The sequence below is a fragment of the Delphinus delphis genome, chromosome 2 (genome assembly GCF_949987515.2).
Source record: "Delphinus delphis chromosome 2, mDelDel1.2, whole genome shotgun sequence".
Taxonomy (NCBI): Eukaryota; Metazoa; Chordata; class Mammalia; order Artiodactyla; family Delphinidae; genus Delphinus; species Delphinus delphis.
The window spans coordinates 32,066,825-32,092,133 of NC_082684.1; the positions used below are offsets into that span (position 1 = coordinate 32,066,825).

At 40.5% G+C, this 25,309-nt stretch overlaps 1 protein-coding gene across 1 annotated transcript; it reads left to right on the forward strand.

The window, feature by feature from the left end:
* Positions 1 to 13,848: 13,848 nt before the first annotated feature.
* LOC132417720 (disintegrin and metalloproteinase domain-containing protein 20-like) lies at positions 13,849 to 16,059 on the forward strand. Its single transcript, XM_060001499.1, has one exon. It carries the CDS (start codon positions 13,849 to 13,851, stop codon positions 16,057 to 16,059), a length of 2,211 nt encoding a protein of 736 aa, XP_059857482.1.
* The last annotated feature ends 9,250 nt before the right edge of the window (positions 16,060 to 25,309 follow it).

Genomic DNA, 25,309 nt, shown 5'->3' on the forward strand with positions numbered 1-25,309 from the left:
GAGGTCCCAATGATGCCTGCTTTCCTCTGACAAGTGAATTTCTTACAGCTTGAGTGAAGATGGTGTCCTCTAGGACCTCCAGATAAACAAGGTCAGCAGTGATTTCTCTGGTCATTTGTAGTAAATCCATTTCCTAACAAGCCTTCTTCCCTGAATATTCTGACCCCCAAATTCACTTAACTGCCAAAGTAGTTCTAGCATTTCCACCTCAATTATTATAGTCCACCAACATTTCCAAGTCATGAAGATGCAATAATTCCAGCAGCACATGAGGATAAGCTCTGGGCATCCTTGCAAGAATGTTAAGTCCTAAGAACTTCCTTATTTAAAAGCTTTTCCCTATATAAGGACAACCCTCAGACTGGGAGAAAATATTTGCAAATAAAGCAGCTGACAAGGGATTAATCTCCAAAGTATACAAACAGCTCATGCAGCTCAATATCAAAAAAGCAAATAACCCAATCAAAAAAATGGGGGGAAGATCTAAATAAGCATTTCTCCAAAGAAGACATACAGATGGCCAACAAGCACGTGAAAAGATGCTCAACGTCACTAATTATTAGAAAATGCAAATCGAAACTACAGTGAGGTATCACCTCCTACACCGCTGGGGGGAATATAAATTGGTACAGACGCCATGGAGAACAGTATGGAGGTTTCTTAAAAAACTAAAATTACCATATGACCCAGGAATCCCACTCCTGGGCATATACCCTGAGAAAACCATAATTCGAAAACATACATGCACCCCAATTTTCACTGAAGCACTATTTACAATAACCAGGACATGGAAGCATCCTAAATGGCCATCAACAGAGGAATGGATAAAGAAGATGTGGTACATATACACAATGGAATATTACTCAGCAATAAAAAAAGAATGAAATAATGCCATTTTCAGCAACATGGATGGACCTACAGATTGTCATACTGAGTGAAGTAAGTCAGACACAGAAAGACAAATATCATATGATATCACTTATATGTGGAATATAAAAAAGAGGGGGTACAAATGAACTTATTTACAAAATAGAAGTAGAGTCACAGATGTAGAAAACAAACTTATGGTTACCAGGGGATAAGTGTGGGGAGGGATAAATTGGGAGATTGAGATAGACATATACACAGTATTACATATAAAATAGATAACTAATAAGAACCTACTGTATAGCACAGGGAACTCTACTCAATACTCTGTGATGGCCTATATGGGAAAAGAATCTAAAAAAAGAGTGGTTATATGTATAACTGATTCACTTTGCTGTACATCCGAAACTAATACAACATTATAAATCAACTATACTCCGATAAAAAATTTTTTTAATGAAACATGAATAGAAATAAGAGCATGGACAATTAGAAGTACTGGAAAAAGATATTTCATTAGGCTAAAATCTATAGCATTCATGGAAGAATGAATGACACATTAATGAAATATAAAAAATTAAAAAATTTAACAAGTAAAAGCTTTCCCCTATATAATCTTATATTCTATTTCTCCTGATCCAGTATCCTCAGGATATATTCCTATATATATCCTTCTGGCTTCTAATGGTATATGTTAGCCAGTTCCCTACATTCTCTTGAGAAAGGATCCAGTTCCTCTCATACTAAGAACTGTACAGCCCCACTTGGGCCACTTTGAGGACTGACCCTAGTTATAGGTCTAGATGCTATCAGGGGAAATTAAGGACAGATCTTCAGGAGGGTAAGCGTAGTCTTTGGTGAAGCATGGTCTCCAGGCAATGAGAGACTGCTCTCTTCTAGCAAGTGTTAAGGAATGAGTTCTCCTGGCCCAGAGTGTTCAAGAAAACCTCACAATTCAAGTTTTCAAATGCATCCCCTCAGATGTCCTCATCCAAAATCTTAGGATAACAATTCTCCTCTAATAGGACCTTTGATTTTTTAGGAGAACATACCAGACATCTAAACCCAGTGATCTTTATAATTCTGCACATTTATGACAAATATTGGGTATTATTTTCAGTACAGTCTGTAGGATGAGATTCTCTGTAAACATTGTCATAGAGGTCTTGGGACAGTCACACCACACTCACATTTTTTAACCTGAACCTGCAATTTTCTTTCTTCATGGCTTCTTCACTAGTTAACTAACCTCATAATTCTTGCATTTCTAATTCAGATACCAGGAGTAATGTATAATCCAGGGCACTACTTCTGTCTGTACCTCATCCCAGCACACCACAAGTGAGAGTCTTAGTTTACAATGTTACTGCACACTAGTTTCTACTGGCTGGACTATGTGTTCTAGTTGCAATCTAAGTAACTGATCCAATTCTAAAATCTCACATCTTATGGATCCTTCTTTGAAGGAACACTTCTTGTATCAACTGTTAGAAATGGATCCTGAGACAAGAATTTGAGTATGAGCAGTTTATTTGGGATGAAATTCCAAGATTTGAGTGCATGGTAAAGGAGTGGGAAACTGAGACAGGAAAGGGATAAAAGCAAATCAAGCATACATTAATGGGTGAGTGACCACATGAGCAACTAGGACACAATTCTACTGTGGACTCTCTGAGAGACACTGTCAGATACCTCAGAATTGTCCCATGAGGACTGGGGAAACTGTGAGATTTATTCGCAAAACATTTCTCGTTGGTTAAGAGTTGCTTCCAGATGTATTCACTCCTTTTTGCTCCTAGCCTGCTCCATGGATGGGCCAAATACACTCCTGTAAAGTAGGAAGCCACTAGTCTGTATAAGAATTGTCACCATACTACAGAAGATACATATGCATTTAATCCTTGCCTCAGCATCTATTTTCTAGAGAATCTGGGTACAGTATATGATGGTCCACTCTACATCCCCCTGTTCCACCTTAGTTCACTGGCAGCTGCAGGAGACAGTTTCCATTCTCTGACAGTTTCCTATTTCAAATGCTGTATCTCACTTCTTTTCCTGACAGCTTTCTCCTACACCATGGAGGAATATTCCAAGGTGTGTTTCACATGACTTAGAGAGTCCACAGGGAATGGCTCCAGTAGCCCACAGTGGAAACTTGCTCATAATGTACTTTTTTTTGTGCTTCCCAAATAAACTAACTCCACCTAAACCCTGGTCTCAGCACATGCTTTTTGGGGAACCCAAATTTAGAGAGTAGGTAAGACTCTATGTTTGTTATAAGGAGGTTAATTTTATCCACTAATCTTGATATAATTGACATACTCAGCCCTAATTAACTCAGCCAACATAAAATAACAATGCAGCTTTTCCTCAAATTAGAAATATTGCAAAAGTTACAGCTTCTTGTAAAAATTTGCAAGGAAAATAATATGACTCTAACAAATTAACTTTAAAATATAATACAGAATCTTAATTCACCACTAAAGCAGTGAACAATGACTTATTCAGTAAAGTGTATTGGGCTAACTGGCTAGCCATTTGAAAAAACATATGGTTGGATTTCTATTTAATTTTTTATAGCAAAATAAATTCCAAATTTAAGCATGAAAACTGAAGTCAACATAATCCCAGAAAATAAAAAGGATTATCTCAAAGTTATCTCAAGCGAAAATATAAAACCCAGTAAATATAAAAAAACATTAGATTGACACATTTGACTGTAAAAAAATTAAAAATTTTTTATACAAAAAACAATTTCAAAAGAGAATCAGTAAATTGGAGCAGCTGCCTTTTGTCTCCATATGAACATGTATAGGAATTACTTTATTTACTGCTAAAATTCCACTGACATCTCTAATTTAAGTGATTTCAGCAATCAACAGCTCTTAGAGAGTAAAGATTTGTTTTTGTTTTTCTTTTTTAGTTATAAACCTTTTTTTTTCTGACTAGTAGATAAATTGTTCATGTTCTTTGTTTTCTTTTTGGTAGAATGGGAATAAAGATATCAATACTCAAATACTGTTTATGATTTAATTTGAAAAAAATGTGGGGGTCTTTTAGCACAGGGACTATCATCACAATAGTTTTACTGGAATATTCAATATGTCTCACTACAACATCCTTTCATGTTTAAGATGACACAGTGCCAGACTGTTAACTCTTTATATTATTCAACAAAATACCTTCTACTCTCTGATAAGACAGTAAGTTCTCTTTTCTTCTGCCTTGATTACCTTGGAAGTGGAAAAGAAAATACTAGAAAAAAAAAGAAAAAAGCAGGTGGCTTCCCACAACCGTAGTGGGTGAGATGACTCAGGCACCACTGTGATCATGGTCTGCTGCAAGTCTGGGAATCTGATGGGGATGCAGCACACGATGACCTTGTTCCCCTTTTCCAGCAGCACGCTTACTGCAGTGTTTCAACAAGAGCATCCTCAACACACTGCACTGCACTTGGGTGTCCATCCTTCACATCACGTTGCCATTTGTAGTGTTTTATCATGTGTAACATGGGGAATCCAGGAGGTTAAGAAATACAAGAGGAGGATCCCAGCTGTTTATGAAAATGACAAATGAGCAACTCATATGGATAATGGGTCCCTGTCTCTGAAAGACCCTTCTCTGGGAGAAGAGTCTACATTGTAGGGTCTTGAAGACACAATAAACTTCTTATGGGACACACACACACACACACACACACACACACAAGTCTCTTTAAGCCATGAGAAGATACAAGGAGAATTCAGCAGCCTGGAACCCTAAAGACAGCTCTCACCAGAACCCAACCATGATGGCACTCTGATCTCAGACGTCTAAGCCTCCAGAAATTTAATCACTCTAGAAATAAATGAGATGCTACACTGGACATTGGGAGATCATGACCTGAGGAAACAGGAAGAAAAGATGATTGAAAGGTGACATCAGTCACATAATGGCCCAGATAAGTTCAAACCACCTTCAGTGAAAGCCTCAATCTCTTTTTTTTCCCACTACTGTTTTTATTTTATTTTTAATTTTTTTCACATCTTTATTGGAGTATAATTGCTTTACAATGTTGTGTTACTTTGTGCTGTATAACGAATTGAATCAGCTATATCTATACATATATCCCCATATCCCCTCCCTTTTGCATCTCCCTCCCACCCTCCATATCCCACCACACTAGGTGGTCACACAGCACCGAGTTGATCACCCTGTGCAATGTAGCTGCTTCCCACTAGCTATCTATTTTACATTTGATAGTGTATATATGCCCATGCCACTCTCTCACTTCATCCCAGCTTACACTTCCCACTCCCTATGTCCTCAGGTCCATTCTCTATGTCATCATCTTTATTCCTGTCCTGCCCCTAGGTTCATCAGAATCATTTTTTTTTAGATTCCATATAAATGTGTTAGCATATGGTATTTTTTTCTCTTTCTGATTTACTTCACTCTGTATGACAGAATCTAGGTCCACCCACCTCACTACAAATAACTCAATTTTGTTTCTTTTTATGGCTGAGTACTATTCCATTGTATATATGTGCCACATCTTCTTTATCCATTCATCTGTTCAGGGACATTTAGGTTGGTTCCATGTACTGGCTATTGTAAATAGTGCTGCAAATGAACATTGTGGTACATGACTCTTTTTGAATTATAGTGTTCTCAGGTTATATGCCCAGTAGTGGGATTGCTATGTCATATGGTAGTTCTATTTTTAGTTTTTTAAGGAACCTCCATACTGTTCTCCATAGTGGCTGTATCAATGTACATTCCCACCAACAGTGCAAAAGGGTTTGCTTTTCTCCACACCCTCTCCAGCATTTGTTGTTTGTAGATTTTTTGATGGTGACCATTCGGACTGGTGTGAGGTGATACCTCATTGTAGTTTTGATTTGCATTTCTCTAATGATTAGTGATGTTGAGCATCTTTTCATGTGTTTGTTGGCAATCTGTATATCTTCTTTGGAGAAATGTCTATTTAGGTATTCCATCCATTTTTTGATTGGGTTGTTTGTTTTTTTGATATAGAGCTGCATGAGCTGCTTGTATATTTTGGAGATTAATCCTTTGTCAGTTGCTTCATTAGCAAATATTTTCTCCCATTCGGGTTGTCTTTTCATCTTGTTTACGGTTTCCTTTGCTGTGCATAAGCTTTTAAGTTTCATTAGGTCCCATTTGTTTATTTTTGTTTTTATTTCCATTTCTCTAGGAGGTGGGTCAAAAAGTATCTTGTGATTTATGTCATAGGGTGTTCTGCCTATGTTTTCCTCTAAGAAATTTATAGTGTCTGGCCTTACATTTAGGTCTTTAATCCATTTTGAGTTTATCTTTGTGTATGGTGTTAGGGAGTGTTGTAATTTCATTCTTTTACATATAGCTATCCAGTTTACTCAGCACCACTTATTGAAGAGGCTGTCTTTTCTCCATTGTATATTCTTGCCTCCTCTATCAAAGATAAAGTGACCAGGGCTTCCCTGGTGGTGCAGTGGTTGAGAGTCCCCCTGCCGATACAGGGGACACGGGTTCGTGCCCCAGTCCGGGAAGATCCCACATGCCACAGAGTGGCTAGACCCATGAGCCATGGCCGCTGAGCCTGCGCATCCAGAGCCTGTGCTCCACAATGGGAGAGGCCACAACAGTGAGAGGCCCGTGTACCACAAAAAAAAAAAAAAAAAAAGATCAAGTGACCATATGTGCATGGGTTTAGCTCTGGGCTTTCTGTCCTGTTCCATTGATCTACATTTCTGTTTTTGTGCCAGTACCATATGGTCTTGATTACTGTAGCTTTGTAGTACAGTCTGAAGCCAGGGAGCCTGATTCCTCCAGCTCCGTTTTTCTTTCTCAAGATTGCTTTGGCTATTCGGGGTCTTTTGTGTTTCCATACAAATTGTGAAATGTTTTGTTCTATTTTGGTGAAAAATGCCATTGGTAGTTTGATAGGGATTGCATTGAATCTGTAGATTGCTTTGGGTAGTATAGTCATTTTCACAGTGTTGATTCTCCCAATCCAAGAACATGGTATATTTCTCCATCTGTTTGTATCATCTTTGATTTCTTTCATCAGTGTCCTATAGTTTTCTGAGTAAAGGCTTTTTACCTCCCTAGGCAGATTTATTCCTAAGTATTTTATTCTTTTTGTTGTAGTGGTGAATGGGATTGTTTCCTTAATTTCTCTTTCTGATCTTTCATTGTTAGTGTATAGGAATGGAAGAGATTTCTGTGCATTAATTTTGTGTCCTGCTACTTTACCAAATTCATTGATTAGCCCTAGTAGTTTTCTGGTAACACCTTTAGGATTCTCTATGTAAAATATCATGTCATCTGCAAGTGACAGTTTTACTTCTTCTTTTCTGATTTGGATTCATTTTATTTCTTTTTCTTTTTTGATTGCTGTCACTAAAACTTCCAAAACTATGTTGTATAATAGTGGTGAGAGTGGGCAACCTTGTCTTGTTCATGATCTTTGTGGAAATGATTTCAGTTTTTCATCATTGAGAATGATGTTGGCTGTGGGTTTGTCATATATGGCCTTTATTATGTTGAGGTAAGTTCCCTTTATGCCTACTTTCTGGAGGGTTTTTACCATAAATGGATGTTGAATTTTGTCGAAAGATTTTTCTGCACCTATTGAGATGATCATATGGTTTTTCTCCTTCAATTTGTTAATATGGTGTATCACATTGATTGATTTGCATATATCGAAGAATTCTAGCATTCCTGGGATAAACCCCACTTGATCGTGGTGTATGATCCTTTTAATGTGCTGTTGGATTCTGTTTGCTAGTATTTTGTTGAGGATTTTTGCATCTATGTTCATCAGTGATATTGGCCTGTAGTTTTCTTTCTTTGTGACATCTGTGTCTGGTTTTGGTATCAGGGTGATGGTGGCCTCATAGAATGAGTTGGTGAGTGTTCCTCCCTCTGCTATATTTTGGAAGATTTTGAGAAGGATAGGTGTTAGCTCTTCTCTAAATGTTTGATAGAATTCGCCTGTGAAGCCATCTGGTCTTGGGCTTTTGTTTGGTGGAAGATTTTTAATCACAGTTTCAATTTCAGTGTTTGTAATTGGTCTGTTTATATTTTCTATTTCTTCCTGGTTCAGTCTCGGAATTTTGTGCTTTTCTAAGAATTTGTCCATTTCTTCCAGGTTGTCCATTTTATTGGCATAGTGTTGCTTGTAACAATCTCTCATGATCTTTTGTATTTCTGCAGTGTCAGTTATTACTTCTTTTTCATTTCTAATTCTATTGATTTGAGTCTTCTCCCTTTTTTTCTTGATGAGTCTGGCTAATGGTTTATCAACTTTGTTTATCTTCTTAAAGAACCAGCTTTTAGTTTTATTGATCTTTGCTATTGTGTCCTTCATTTCTTTTTCATTTATTTCTGATCTGATCTTTATGATTTCTTTCCTTCTGCTAACTTTGGGGTTTTTTGGTTCTTTTTCTCTAATTGCCTTAAGTGTAAGTTTAGGTTGTTTATTTGAGAAGTTTCTCGCTTCTTGAGGTAGGATTGTATTGCTGTAAACTTCCCTCTTAGAACTGCTTTTGTTGCATCCCATGGGTTTTGGGTCATCGTATTTTCATTGTCATTTTTTTTCTAGGTATTTTTTGATTTTCTCTTTGATTTCTTCAGTGATCTCTTGGTTATTAAGTACTGTATTGTTTAGCCTCCATGTGTTTGTATTTTTTACAGATTTTTTTCCCTGTAATTGATATCTAGTCTCATAGCATTGTGGTCAGAAAAGATACTTGATAAGATTTCAGTTTTTTAAATTTACAAAGCCTTGATTTGTGACCAAAGATATGATCCATCCTGGAGAATGTCCCATGAGCACTTGAGAAGAAAGCGTATTCTGCTGGTTTTTGATGGGATGTCCTGTAAATATCAATTAAGTCCATCTTGTTTAATGTGATATTTAAAGCTTGTGTTTCCTTATTTATTTTCATTTTGGAGGATCTGTCCATTGGTGAAAGTGGGGTGTTAAAGTCCCCTACTATTTTTGTTTACTGTCGATTTCCCCCTTTATGGCTGTTAGCATTTGCCCTATATATTGAGGTGCTCCTATATTGCATGCATAAATATTTACAGTTGTTATATCTTCTTCTTGGATTGGTCCCTTGATCAGTATGCAGTGTCCTTCTTTGTCTCTTGTAATAGTCTTGATTTTAAAGTGTATTTGTCTGATAGGAGAATTGCTACTCCAGCTATCTTTTGATTTCCATTTGCATGGAATATATTTTTCCATCCCCTCACTTTCAGTCTCTATGTGTCCCTAGGTCTGAAATGGGTCTCTTGTAGACAGCATATATACGGGTCTTGTTTTTGTATCCATTCAGCCAGTCTATGTCTTTTGGTTGGATCATTTAATCCATTTACATTTAAGGTAATTATCGATATGTATGTTCCTATTAGCATTTTCTTAATTTTGGGGGGTTTGTTATTGTAGGTCTTTTCCTTCTCTTGTGTTTCCTGCCTAGAGAAGCTCCTTTAGCCTTTGTTGTAAAGCTGGTTTGGTGATGCTGAATTCTCTTAGCTTTTGCTTGTCTGTAAAGATTTTAATTTCTCCGTCAAATCCGAATGAGATCCTTGCTGGGTAGAGCAATCTTGGTTGTAGGTTTTTCCCTTTCATCCCTTTAAATATGTCCTGCCACTCCCTTCTGGCTTGTAGAGTTTCTGCTAAAGATCAGCTGTTAACCTTATAGGGATTCCCTTTTATGTTATTTTTTGCTTTTCCCTTGCTGCTTTTAATATTTTTTCTTTGTATTTAATTTTTGATATGTTGATTAATATGTGTCTCGACATGTTTCTCCTTGGATTTATCCTGTATGGGACTCTCTGTGCTTCCTGGACCTGATTGACTATTTCCTTTCCCGTATTAGGGAAGTTTTCAACTATAATCTCTTCAAATATTTTCTCAATCCCTTTGTTTTTCCCTTCTTCTTCTGGGACCCCTATAATTGAATGTTGGTGCGTTTAATATTCTCCTAGAGGTCTCTGAGACTGTCCTCAATTCTTTTCATTCTTTTTTCTTTATTCTGCTCTGCAGTAGTTATTTCCTCTATTTTATCTTCCAGGTCACTTATCCATTCTTCTGCCTCAGTTATTCTGCTATTGATTCCTTCTAGAGAATTTTAAATTTCATTTATTGTGTTTTTCATCATAGTTTGTTCGGTTTTTTTCTTCTAGGTCCTTGTTAAACGTTTCTTGTATTTTCTCCATTCTATTTCCAAGATTTTGGATCATCTTTACTACCATTACTCTGAATTCTTTTTCAGGTAGACTGCCTATTTCCCTTCATTTGTTTCGTCTGGTGGGTTTTTACTTTTACCTTCATCTGCTGAGTATTCCTCTGTCTTCTCATTTGCTTAACTTACTGTGTTTGATGTCTCCTTTTTTGCAGGCTGCAGGTTCCTAGTTCCCATTGTTTTTGGTGTCTGCCTCCAGTGGGTAAGGTTGGTTCAGTGGCTTGTGTACGCTTCTTGGTGGAGGGGACTGGTGCCTGTGTTATTGTGGATGAGCCTGGATCTTGTCTTTCTGGTGGACAGGACCACATCCAGTGGTGTGTTTTGGGGTATCTGTGAACTTATTATGATTTTAGGCAGCCTCTCTGCTAATGGGTGGGATGTATTCCTATCTTGCTAGTTGTTTGGCATGGGGTGTCCAGCACTGTAGCTTGCTGATCCTTGAGTGGAGCTGGGTCTTAGCATTGAGACGGAGATCTTTGGGAGAGCTCTCACTGATTGATATTAAGTGCGGCCAGGAGGTGTATGGTGATCCAATGTCTTGAACTCGTCTCTCCCACCTCAGAGGCTCAGGCCTGACACCTGGCTGGAGCACCAAGACCATGTCAGCCACATGACCATGTATGTGGGGAGTTTCTTGCCTTTCGGGAAGTCTGAGGTCTTCTGCCAGTGTTCGGTAGATGTTCTGTAGGAGTTGCTCCACATGTAGATGTATTTTTTATGTATTTGTGGGGAAGAAGGTGATCACCACGTCTTACTCCTCCTTACTCCTTGAAGGTCCTCCCCAAAGCCTCAATCTTTATCTTTAAATTATATAGGGATATTTCTGAATATTTTTTTTTTCACCACACTATGTGGCTTGTGGGATCTAAGTTCCCTGACCAGGGATTGAACCCAGGCCACAGCAGTGAAATCCCAGAATCCTAACCACTAGGCCACCAGGGAACTCCCTGAATAATTTTTTTTTAAAGTCACACAAATTATGTTTCTAAAATACAATGGTGGGACAGGCACAGGATGGACACTCTCATTCCAAAAGGGAGAAATAGGAAAGAAGAAAGGAGCGACCAGTCCCAAGTATGTCCAAAATCTTAAGGCAAGAGAATAATTAATTCTCTTTGGCTCCGTGTTCTTCCCTCTAGGCACACTGGGGATTTTGTTTCACTTCCGGATCCATTGGAGTGAAGGTCCTGCCTTCCAGATACACTGGGCTGGCAGTTCTAGGTTGGACATCCAAGACTCCTGGAGGCCTGCCCCATGGTTTTGCTGAGCACAGCCCACACTGCAGTTCTCATGGACTGAAGTCATATGCCTGTGGCTCCCCAGGCTTAAATAATGTGCAGTGGTTCTACTAGTCTGGGGTCCTGGAAGTGACCTGCCCCCATGGCTCTGCTGGGTACTACCCTAGTGTGTGCTCTGTAAGGTGGCCGCCTCTCCAGGGTCATAGGCCCTCGGCTCCAGTAATCTCCATCCTTCAAAATCTGGGTGGAATTTGCACACCAATGGAGAATGCCCAGCGTGGACACTGCCAAAGCCTGCTGTCTGTGCCTTCTAGAGGAGTGGCTACTGTTGCCTGTGCTGTGGAGTGCTGGGAACGGAACCCAAGTGTGTGGCAACTCTGTCATGCCTCTGATAAGGCATGAAAAGGTCCTGAAGGCACTGGAGACCCCTCCTTTGAAATTGATCTGATGATCTCTGGATCACCCTTTGGAGCAAGGGGGTGATTCTGCTATTGTCTTGTACATAGCTCCTGACTTGTGGAGATGACTTACTAATCTTATCAAGTGGTTTGCTTGACCACATCCTTAGTGTTCTATTCAGACCATGCTTTCTCAGTCTTTTCTATATGGATGGCCTGGGAATTTTCCAAATCTTTAAAGTTCCACTGTTCTTTGATGAATAATTCCATCTTTAAATCACTTTTCTCTTCCTACATTTTACTAGAAGCTTATAGCAAAAGGAAATAAGCCAGCCACTCCTTCAACACTTTGCTGAGATATTTCCCCAGTTAAATATCCAACTTATTTTCTAAAGTTGTACATTCCACAAAACACTAGGACACAAACCCACTCCAGCCAAACCCACTCCAGCCAATTTCTTTGCTACTTGATAACAAATGGCTTTTCCTCCATTGTCCAATAACATAATCCCCATTTCTGCCTCATTAGTATGGCCTTTCCAGTCCATATCCTACCAATCTGTTCAAGATTACCTAGGTATTTTCTAAGGTACTTTCTAAGGAGGTTGGGGGTTTTCTATGCAACTTTTCTCTTTTCTTTCTAGGCTGTCACCGAGAGTCTGTCCACAGCACTGTAGGCTTTCTAGTCTTCTGCTCAAAACTCTTCCAATCTCTATCCAATACCTAGTTCCATGCCATTCACACAATTTCAGGTAACTGTTACCTACAACAGTACTTCCAGGAACCGATTTTATGTTATATTATGTTAAGGCAGCAAAACACCATTATTGGGTGACTTATACATAAGAGAACTTTATTTCTCAGTTCTGGAGGCCAGTAAGTCCAAGATCAAGGCACCAGCAGATTTAATGTCTGGTGAGAAGCACTTCCTGGCTCATAAATGACATCTTCTCACCATAACCACACAGGGTAAAAGGGTGAAGGATCTCTCTGAGTCATCTTCTATAAAAGCACTAATCACCTTCCAAAGACCCCACCTGCTAATACCACCACCTTGGGGGTGAGGATTTCAAACGTTCATCTTGAGCACACCCCAATCAAGATTCAGAAGTTTCCCATCACTCCAGAAACTTCCCTCCATCCCTCCCTTCCCTCACATCAGGAAAAGAGTGATTTAAATTCTATTCCCCTATATTACTATGGACTATTCCAGAACTTCATACAAATGAAGTCCTATATGAAGTTTCTTTGGTCTGATTTCTTTCTATCATCATAATATCTATGAGATAGATACATCCATGTTCTTACACATGTTGGAAACTTGTTCAGATTTATTGAGGATTATCCCACTGAATGAATATGCCATTTTGTTTGCCATTCATCTATTGAGTACTGGTTGTTTGTTTCCAGTCTCTGGAATAAACTTGTGAATAATGCTGCTATGAATATCCACATACGAATCGCTGTGGGGAACGTCCTATGGCTGGAATCACTGAGACGTAGGGCAAGTATAAGTTTAACTTTATTAGAAACTATTATTATCCAGCCTACCTTTTCTACTCGTGACACTATTTATTCTTTTGTTCCGTAAATCACCCCCAACACATTCCATTTTTATAAAGTATGAGAGAATCTGATTCTTTCCTCAAAATTCTTACAAAAAGAAGCTTCCACTCTCCTCTTCCATTTCGTAATTTCTTGATTACAAATTGAAGCCTTGTCTCATTTTGGTTTCAGGGAAAAAATGTCAATCACTGTCTTAAAATTGCACCAAACCACTGATTCTTCCCCTGTGACTTCTCCAAGAGACCGTGGGACCATTAAGCCCAAGCTATACACTCCGTTTTTCCTAATTTCTCCCATGTTTCCTCCTCTCTAAGAGCCCTGTGCCAGGATCCCCAGGATCACTTAGCACAGCCCCTCCCCCTCATGAATACACCATTGTTATGTAAGAGCTTCCCCCTCCCTCCTCCACCTCTCTGGGGAGGCCCAGCCTCCAGCCTCTCTCTGCTCTCCTCAGGACTAGACTGCTTTTTAGGAGTTGCTGTTGCAGGGATAGTCTTGCCTGCCTCCCGCTGGAGTGGATTTCTTTGGTCACAGGCTTCTTCACTCATGGGGCCTGCCTGGGCCCAGGCCCACCTGGCAGGTGATCTCTGGCTGCCTCTGCTCTGGCTACTCCTGTTTCCGACCTGCTGCTCCCATGACCCCCCAGGTTGGCGCTTCACTTCCTCTGAAATTGTGATCCCCAGGAAGGTGTCCCACAGAGTGCGTGGAGCTGCAACACAAGGCCAGCTCTCCTACAAGATTCGCTTCAGTGGCCAAAGACACGTGCTTCGCATGAGAGTCAAGAAGAGCTTGCTGCCCAGGCATTTTCCTGTTATCACCGATAACGACCAAGGCGCCATGCAGGAGGACTACCCTTTTATCCCCCGAGACTGTTACTACTTTAGCTACCTGGAAGGGGTTCCTGGGTCCATGGGCACACTGGACACCTGCTATGGGGGTCTGCGTGGCATGCTGCAGGTGGATGACTTCACTTACGAAATCAAACCACTGGAGGCTTCTTCCAAATTCGAGCATGTGATTTCTCAGCTTGTGTCGCAAAAAACATCAGCAGAGGATGCAAAATGTAAGATTGAAAGTGAAGATACAAATCAAGCATATGAGGAGCCGATGACTGCTGAGATACCTAGAGCAGGTCCTGCGTATTTGTGGTGGCCGCATAGGAAATACTTAAAACTTCACTACACAGTTTCTAGATCATTTTTTCTTAGGAACCCTAATCATACACGTATAATAGAGTATGTAGTGATTATAAACAACATATTGCATAGCATTTTCTACCAGGGTCAACTTGAGGTTTTGATTCGTCTTATGTGCATATGGGATCGCTCGGATAAGGTGAATTTATATAAGTGGCCTAATGCTGCAACTGCAGTAAGGGAATTTGGTTTATGGAAATGGTGGGGATGGTTTAAACAAATTCCTCATGATACTTCAATGCTTTTCACAGCACATAAAATCGTTGGGTCCTCATATTTTAGCTCCCATGAAGGAATATGCAACCCCAATTGGGGAGCATCGTTTGTATATGTTTTAAATTATCACATGTTTTTAGCTGCAACTGTTGCAGCACACGCAATAGGTCATGTTCTGGGCTGTGTACACGATGGTCCAGGTTGTCACTGTTTTCGAAGAGAGCACTGCATCATGGCTCCTGAGCCTGGTCTTCTAGATATGATGAGCAATTGTACATATAGCCAACTGTATAAGCGGGTTTCTATGTGGGATCCTTGTTTGAGTATACCAAATGTACCATACCGTAATTTTCCTTATGTAGCTTCTCGCTGTGGTGACAAGATCATAGATCAGAGGGAAGAATGTGACTGTGGCACCTTAAAAGACTGTGCTAGGGATCCGTGTTGTCAGAACAATTGTTCCCTCACCCGTGGCAGTGATTGCAATGAAGGAAGTTGCTGTGTTAAGTGTAAATATGCTCAACCTGGAACTCTTTGCAGAGATACTCTTGGTATTTGTGATTTACCAGAATACTGTAACGGGACAACGCATGTTTGTGCAGCTGACACTTATATCCAGGATGGAACCCCATGTTCGCCATTAGCTGTTTGTGTGAAGGGAAACTGTAGTGACCGTGATATGCAGTGTCAAGCCCTCTTTGGCTATAAAGTAAAAGATGCTGCACCAGCATGCTATAATACATTGAATATCTTAGGTGACCGATTTGGGAACTGTGGTGTGAGGGTGCTTCCAGGAGGAGGAAAAACTGTAAGATGTGAAAAAGATGATGTTCTGTGTGGAATGCTGCACTGTGCTAATGTGAAGGTACTTCCTGGTGGTGGGGAGCACACTACATTTCATCATATAGTAGTACAAGGTACTAAACCAGAAAGCTGCTTTGGGTACGATGCCCACTTTGGGACAGACTCACCAGAAATGGGGCTTGTAGTGGATGGTGCATCATGTGGCCCAGGATCATACTGTAAGAACCAAAACTGTACTTCTTTTCAAGACATGCGTTTTGACTGTGATGTCAAGAAGTGCAATTACAGAGGGGTATGCAACAACCAAAGACATTGTCACTGTCAGCGAGGCTGGAAACCACCAAATTGTAGCCAGAAAGGACCAGGCGGCAGTGTAGATAGTGGCCCCCCACCTGCCAGAGAAACAGGTGTTCGAGCCAGGCTACTAGAGAATATAAACAGAGGAACAGCTCTACTGCTTCTTCGTCTTTCCCTTCTTTTGCTTTCAGCGGTGATAGGTGCCTTTTTCCATGTAAAAGATACTATGGGAAACAAAAAATAAACTGTTGGAAAAAATAACCTCTTGAACCCAAGTAAATACAAACTGGAACACACAAAATGGAGAAAATTACTTTGGCACTTACTGGAAGAAATGATCGATAATCACTCTTACAGGATTAATTACGTAATTCTATAACTCTTCCCAAGTTGTTATCTTGAAATAAAATGACTTGGCAATTTAAAAAGGGTCTGTGTGGTTAAATGCATTTAATATTTTATATCTGATCATAGTCTTACTACTCCTGTAGATGATAGTGGGAACTGTTAGATTCAACAACAAGAGGACTTATACTTATTTATGTTGTGCATACTAAAGTTTCACAGATATGCCTGTAGCACTCCTTGTTTGAACCGGTATGCACTTGTTTAATAGTTTATTAGACTTTCCCTTAGTTGATTATGTACTAGATTTGTGTCATTCGTTCATGTTTTTGCTAGTGTTAAATAAGCCTAACATAAAAGACACCTTGACAGATACAGTAGGAAGATCAAAAATTTTGGCTCATAAGTGCATGAATATCAACAGTAGTTCAACAACCTGCTAAGTATGTGATCTTGTCCAAAGTCATAGGCTTTCAGAGGATCAAGGTTATATGTGACACGTTACACAGAGAGATGAAATATACTTTTCTGGGGTTTTGTGATGGTCCAAAGAAAGGCCCCAAGAAGGGCCTGGAATATGTTAGGCACTTAATAAATGCTGACTCTTTCATTCTCATTATTATCTTGGGTAGTGCTAAAACAGAAGTATTCCAAGTATAAGAACTTCGGCATTTGATATCTTTTATTGTAAAGCCATCACACAAGGAGCCATTGATCACTGATTTATCACTTCTTATGGGCCCTAGTTATTAATGTCATACCATCTCACATTTAAAATCCTAGGAATTGCCCAAGCACAGCGAGTCTATAAAGTACAGGATGAAACTGCGTGCCTGATGTATAATACGTACAGGAACAAAAACTTACATAAAAGGAAACAGGAAGCAATCGCTTCATCAGAGAGTATTAGAAGCAGGTCTCATAAGTGAGATGTGTTATATTCGTGCTATTAAAATGTCTCAGACGTTGGATCAAATCCCTTTCTAAATATGGAGTCCAGATGAGGGTAGCTACCTAAGGGAAGAGGAAGGATGCAGCAGTAGAGAATCAATGGGATTGCCACTCTGTGACATTTTAATTTGTCCAACTTTTATAGAGTTCTCTTAGGCAGCATTTCTTGTCCACAGAGCTTATCCAGTAGAGTAATCTGGATCTTCATCCTTGACAGGTCTGAGACCCAGTTTACTATACCCTTGTCAAACATATGTTACTGCATTCGCTCTTTGCACCAATATCTATTAAAATCGAAGTTGGATGACCATTTACGAACATGGTTACTTCGCCTTGATCCAAAGGCACCTGATGAAAACAAAGTATCTTTCTTCCTGTGGGTCGGGGTGTGTGGTCGGGGTGATTTTGTTTCAAATTAGCAGTCCATTTGCCAAAAGGTGAAAACTGTGGCCCCTGTAGCTTTTTTTCTCTATTTCTATTTTTCTGATATCTATTCATGTCCTTATTGGTCTTTTTGCACTGGTGAAGGACCTTTTGTTTCCCTCAAGGTGTTTAATTTGTAGTACCATACAGTCAATTGTGTATGTTTTCTCTTTGGTTACCAGGCTATCTCCAAAATCTTGACCTAAGTGTTTTACCCTGAGGCTGAGTGTGATCTCCAGTCTATTTTATGTTTCTAAACAACATTTGATATTCCAGGTATAGGCCATACTTTTAAAAGGTGGCTGTCTCGTGTTAAGCTCCAACATGGGTATTCCTGAAAAGCAGTTTCTAATTGGTGCCAGATACGTGAGACTGAATCATTACAGCCAAGTTCATGTGGTTGGATTATTCCCAGTCAAATAAGGGCAGACACGCTCAGGGATAGCCTTAGAAGATTTTTTTTTTTCCTATTGCTAGGGCTATGGCATATCAAGAAAGGGTGAAGTTCCAGAACAAAGGTAAGTGGGAGCACCAGAAGGTGAAGAAGAGAATCAAGGGGGCAGAAAGGAAAACAGGGGGAAGGATAGGAGGAAGGTGAGAAAGGAGTGGGGTTGTGAGACACACAAACATAGGTAGACATAGAAAGACAAGGTCTCTGGGACAGGAAGAAGCAATGTGAAAGTTGTATACTAGGGGTCACAGAATATTAGAATCTGTTCAAAATCTTTCCTTTCTTGGCTTCTTTGTACCAACTTGATCTCAGAGAGACAGCAATGAGCTGTCCTGAAGAGGGATCTTAGTTCCCTGCCCAGGAATTGAACTTGGGTAGCCTGGGTGAAAAGCCAGGAATCCTAACCACTAGACCACCAGGGACTAGAGGCTAGAAGAAAAGTCCCCATGGCTCTTGCCCCCATTTGAAAGCAAGAATGTTTCAAGGAGGCAAAAACTGCAAAAACAGGTACAAATTTATTATTAGAGACACAGCTCAATAAATGGGAGAGCACCGGAGAAACAGTTTGTTTATTTAATACTGAAGCAAGACAGAAATACACACCCAGAGAGAAAGGAGAGAAGGAGTATGGGTGTCCTCTCTAATCTAATGAGGAGTGCAGTAAAGAGGTGATTTAAATCACTTATATAGGATGGTTCTTCCGGGTCTTTGTTTACCTTTGGTCAATCATCTTGTTGCTTTTTTCACACCTGATCTGTCCTAGGGCCCTCCCCAACATGCACGTGCAACATTTTGCTAAGATGGATCCCACCGCAGAGGCCCCTGGGGGTATGTCCACAGGTTATTAGGGGGTGGCGCCCCTCCCTTTTTGACCCCCGAGGAGCCTTCCTGCGCATGTGCAGACAGGGAAGTTTTCCTTGACCTCAGGAGTGGTCATCTTATCTCTTTACTTCAGCAGAGCTCAGCTCCTGCCACTAGCTTTGCCCTTGGAGTGTCTGGGGCGAGAACAAAGCTTCACTTTTACTCCACTTGACAAACACCAGCTGTGCAGCCCAGGGGCCCATCTATCTCTACCTCAAACTGAGGTAGGCTGCCCATGGTGTGATGGCTATTCTAATGCCCTTTCTTCTAAGGTGCCACACTCACAAGTCTGACATGCCCAAGGAACCAAAGGGCCACTACAGTTTGAGATCGTACTCAATGAAACCATGCAACTTTGAGAAGAAATTAATAGAGTAAGGATCTTTCTGGGAGACCGTATTTCTAGAGTAAATCTGACCAGCAGTTTGGGTAAAAGAGGAGTTTGCCCGGGTAAAAGAAGTCTGAGGTAGAAGGAGGGACATGACCTACCTTAGGAAAAATGCCTAATTCTCTGCTTGTCCAAAATTCTCCAGAAAGCAGAAGAAAATTACTGACCTCAGTCTGACAAAAGGTTGACCTTCAAGGGATGGTCATGGCCCCGCAACTCCAACTATGAAGAAACAAACAAAAAAACCAAACACAAACAAAAAATAATAAGAAGAGATGGAGGACTTACCTCCACACCAAAGATCAGTTGATCAGTTCTGTTTTTGACCCCACCAGGCAGTGCTGGAAATTCTTCCACCTTCTCCCAAGCAATGGCACCAACTTTTTTTTTTTTTTTAAGATTTCTGTGACTCCAATAGAGGGTAAAGCCTTCACTGAGTTGAGGCATAACAGAGAACAACAGCAGACCAGGTGACTTCACAGCTGAAGCAGGCTCAGGGTTTCTGTAAGAGGAAGAATCGGAGGAACTGTCCTATATTTTAACTTTAGCAGCAGTTTCACCTTTAACCAAGACGAGTGCTTGAGGCTCTTTCCTGTTATCCTGCCCCTTGAAGGAGTCCCGATAACCAACAGAACACTATTGCTGAGAACTGTTTCTGCAAGCCTTGTGGTAGTTTTAGATACTCATGGGGTATGAGTATAAGAAAGGAGAAAGTAGATGGGGAAGAGTACAACATACAGGAAAAACAGGAGACTCTCTATATTGTTTGTTAAAAAATTTTGCATCTTTATCCTCGAGGAGTCTGAGACCTCTCAGGCCAAGATTGTTGCACAAGTCCATTCCAGTTACCATTGCCCAAGCAAGGGAGTTCCAGGAGTCTGGCAAGAGTATCACCTGGGTTCCAAAGGTAATCCTCCAAGCCTCTACTGAGGAATAGCAGCCTTAACTTCCCTGCTACTCCGGGTCAATGACTCCATCCATAATGGTGACTCCTGCTCTCACAAGCTAGTCTTTGGACATATGATGACTGAGGGGCCTTGATGGCCACTGTACCTTGCAGTTCCATGGCATTCATGCTGTATCCTTGGCAAAAGTGCATTCTCTGTGGACCAAGACCTACCTACAGCCCTGGAGAATACACAGTTGCTGGGAGGACAAGCAGAAAAACCACCAGTGGATCATTAAGAGTCATGGTAAGTAGGGCCACCCAACTTCTACTCCTTGCTTCCCGGTCCCATATATTCCTCATAATGGATATACAGTACCATGTAGCAGTCTTTGATTGAACATACACACTGTACCCTGAAGGATGGCACTCTGTCCTTCCAGGATATTGTTTCTGAGCTGATGTTTCGGCCGTGCCTTCAGTAGCTCATTGCAGTGCAGTGTGCGGGTGGTTGCCAGTGAATATTTGATGTGGTGCAAACAATGGATTCCATTGGGATGGGCCCATTCCTTTACCTCATTCACTGAAGGCTGAGGTCTCTGTTCATATCCTAAGCCACGTGGGATTCCATGGTTAAAGATCACACATTTCATAAGCAAGCCCCCAATACTGATGCTGGCTGTGGCTCTGCAGGTACAAAAGGCTACTTATCACATCTAGAATTGCTATCTATTCTTGCGAGGACCAAATGCTGGCCCTTCCAGATTGGAAGGGGCCCACGGTAGTTGACTTCCCACCAATTAACTGCTAGGTCTTCTTGAGAAATAATGACTTCTCAGGACTTCAGCAATGATCTTTGTTGTGGCAAGTTGGACATTTAGAGACGGTAGTACCTGGACTGACTTTCTTGGCAAGTGGGAGTCTATGCTATTGAGCTCACTGTAGCCACTACCTCTGCCACCATGGCCACTCTGTTCATGTGCCCATTGTGCCAGTTCCATGGTGGTTAATGGTGAAGATTGTCTAATGTTGATTGGCTGAGTCATTTTGTCTGCCTGGTTGCTCAGGGCCTTTTCCAGGATGGATGCTTCTTGATAGGCATGAAGCTGTGCTACAAAAATCCAATCAAAAATGTGCAGAAGGGCTTCCCTGGTGGCACAGTTGTTGAGCGTCCGCCTGCCGATGCAGGGGACACGGGTTCTTGCCCCGGTCCAGGAAGATCCCACATGCCGCAGAGCGGCTGGGCCCGTGAGCCATGGCCGCTGAGCCTGCGCATCCGGAGCCTGTGCTCCGCAACGGGAGAGGCCACAACAGTGAGAGGCCCGCGTACAGCAAAAAAAAAAAAAAAAAAAAAAAAGTGCAGAAGACCTACATGGACATTTCTCCAAAGAAGACATACAGATGGCCAAGAAGTGTATGAAAAGATGCTCAACATCGCTAATTATTAGAGAAATGCAAATCAAAATCACGATGACGTATCGCCTCACAACTGTCAGAATGGCCATCATTAAAAAGTCTACAAATGATAAATGCTGGAGAGGATGTGGGGGAAAGGGAACGCTTGTATACTGTTGGTGGGCATGTAAATTGGTGCAGTCACCATGGAAAGCAGTATGGAGATTCCTTAAAAAGCTAAAAATAGAACTACCATAAGATTCAGCAATTCCACTCCTGGGTATATATCCGGATAAAATGAAAACACTAATTCAAAAATATACACACACCCCAATGTTCATAGCAGCACTATTTACAATAGCCAACACATGGAAACAACCCACATGCCCATCTACAGACGATTGATTTAAGAAGATATGGTATGTGGGACTTCCCTGGTGGTCCAGGGGTTAAGACTCTGCTCTACCAGCACAGGGATCACGGGTTCGACCCCTGTTAGGGTAACTAAGATCCCACATGCTGTGTGGCGTGGCCAAAAGATTTAAAAAAAAAACCTGTGGTATGTGTATACCCTGGAATAGTACTCAGCCATAAAAAATGAAATATTGCCATTTGCTGCAACATGGATGGACCTAGATAATATTATACTAAGTGAAGTAAGTCAGGCAGAAAAAAGACAAACATTATATGATATCACTTACATGTGGAGTCTAAAAAATAATACAAATGAATCTATATGCCAAACAGAAACAGACTCACAGACATAGAAAACAAACATATGGTTACCAAAGGGGGAAGGGAGGGAGTGGAGGGATAAATTAGGAGTATGGGATTAACAGATACAAACTACTATACACAAAATAGATAAGCAAAAGGGATTTACTATATAGTACAGGGAACTCTATTCAATATCTTCTAAGAACCTATAATGGAAAATAATCTGCACCATATAGTGATAGATAGATAGATACACATAGAGATATATAGAGAGATATATCTGAATCATTTTGCTATAAACTGAAACTAACATAATATTGTAAATCAACTATACTTAAAAAAGAGAATCTTCACACTTCCTGATTGCAGCTATATGAGCAGCCACAGAGCTCTACCCTAGAACACCTTTTTCTCTGACACTCTAGTCCTTTTTATTTCAGGCCCTGACCAGCTCACAAGGCTCTTAGCCACCTGAAATAGTCTAATTGGAGACCTTCCACATAAGGTAGACGACCAAGGTACTAGCCATAAAACTGCCCAAGAATATTAGTTTTTGTTATTTCTCTCTTTTTAGAGTCATCTCTGAAGAGGAATATTATGCAGTCATCTTCCATGTTTGGTTTGAACCCACATACCAAGCCCACCCAACCATGCACCAAAGTCAGGCATTTTATTCCTCATTTAGCTGACTGAACAAAACCCCCATGTGGGCATATATGGAAGCTGAGTGAAGTGACTGGTGAAACCATGGTGAGTGATACGATGACTTCAAATACCTGCTCATACAACGTACACATGTCTTCTCCTCTTGTATGAGCTTGGTATTGGATGTTCTATTTTGAGTTTTCTGTGAATTGCTGCCAGATCCATCTGATTTTATGGATTGCCAGGCCCAGAGAAACCTAGCTGATACACAATGATTCAGGACATGTGCTCATATGGGGCCACATGGACTAAAAGCTCACTTTGCTCAGGTTCCCCCAATGCACAGAGAGCTGTTTCTCCATAGTCTGATGGCATGGCCTTGTTACAAAACCCTACAGCCTATGTTGTGATTCTCCTTTGGGGCCTGCCACAGATTCCACACCACATCTTCACCCCTACCACCAGTTTCCCACAGGGTCAAAGACATCAGCCGTGCCAGACTTTATGGCCCAAATTATGGCTTCTGCTTACACAGGCTAGCAAGAAAGCAAGGCCCTTTCTTGCCTTGTGTTCCCACTCAAAGATGGCCACCTTCATTATCATCCAGCATCATATTCATAGGTGTGAAATGTTTGCTTCAGTAATGCAAAGAAGTATATATATCAGCCAGCACCTTCCTTGTGGTAAGGAAGGCACCATGAAGCAATTTGCCTTTACTCTCGGGGTATGTCTGAATATTACCTATACCACTGTAAACCTAAATACTCCGATAATGTGAATTGTCCCTGAATCTTTGTAAGATTTATCTCCTAACCTTGCAATGTATATCTCCTTATAAGCCCTCTAATGAACTAACCAACTCACGTTCGCCTGGTCCCATCAGCATGATGCTCTTGATATAATGAATCAGTACGATGTCCTCTGTATGTTCTGAGGGTCTAAATCTGTTCAGATAATATGCCAGATGTAGAAAGGTGGACATGGCCCTGGAGGCAAATATACAAATATGGTTATCCATGCCACATGAATGCTACCTTCTTTTGATGCTTTTTTCTGATCCAAATAGAAATTGAGTAGTTAACCAAATCAATGGCTGCATGCTATGCACCTGAGGCCATTTTAATATCCTCTAGCAATGATAGTATATCTGACATAGAAGCCACAGTAAAACATTATACTTGGGAGAGTTAGTTGTCTATAATCACTCATTAGGATCGATAAGTTTCCTGTAAAGGCTGGATTGGTGATTTCAATGGTGATGTGAAACGTATAACCACTACTGCCTCTTTTAGTCTTTAATGGTGACGCTTGTGTCTACCTTCCCACGGTGAACAAATTCTAGTTGTTTCTTCTGAATTCTAGTTGTTTCTCTATCCCTATCATATTGTCTCCCAAGGAAATGGTTGTAGGTTTCTTGGGGAAAGGACTGGGAGAATCACTACATAATCTATTTGTCATGATGTTGATATGTCCTTCCTCCCAGGAGCACAGCGATCTCTTTAGTCAACAGAGTCTGTATTTGAAAATTAGCTTTGCCACATGAACTGAGCAGGCATCACTATTTTTTTTTTTTTTTTTGGTGCGACCATTCTCAGTCTCCTGCTCCTCCCACTTTGCCTTCTTCTGATTATAGATGTTAAGCAGCACTCTCTGACTACTCATCTGTTTGTCTTAGAATGACATTGTCTGTTAGCACCTCAGAAGTCCTTAGGTGAAAGGTAAATCACTTCAGCAGCCCCTCCAATATTGGCAATTTTGATGCTAATTCTGGTCCTGTAGTTTCAGGCTCTTAAGTGCAGCCCCTGACCTCTGTTACTTGGGAGAACTCATTATCCTCAGAGCTCTTAACAAACACTGGTCTGTGACAATGTATCATCAGACTGTTCTACAGATGAGGGACTCAACTGAACTCCTTAAAGATGATGTTGCCCCTTGCACCAGTACATTTTAAATAATTTGTATTGATGTATAATTGACATATAATATTCTATTAGTTTTAGGTGTACATCACTAATCATTAGGGATATTAAACACTTGTCAGAATGGCTATCATCAAAAAGACAACAAATAACAAGTGTTGGCAAGATGTGGAAAAAAGGGAACCTTCGTGCACTGTTAGTGGGAATGTAAATTGGTGCAGCCACTATGGAAAAGAGTATGGAAGTTCTTCAAAAAATGAAAAATAGAACTACCGTACAATCCAGCAGTTCCCTTCCTGGTTACTTATCCTGAGAAAATGAAAATACTAATTTGAAAAGATAAATGTACCCCAATGTTCATTGCAGCATTACTTACAATAGCCAAGATAGGGGGGCAACCAAAGAGTCCATCCATAGTTGAATAGATAAAGAAGATGTGATATATATATATATATATATGTATTTATATATATGTATTTTTATATATGTGGTATGCATTACATATATATATAT

Excerpts from the sequence above, each read along its gene's own strand:
- LOC132417720 (XM_060001499.1), top strand. The coding sequence starts at position 13,849 with ATGGGGCCTGCCTGGGCCCAGGCCCACCTGGCAGGTGATCTCTGGCTG.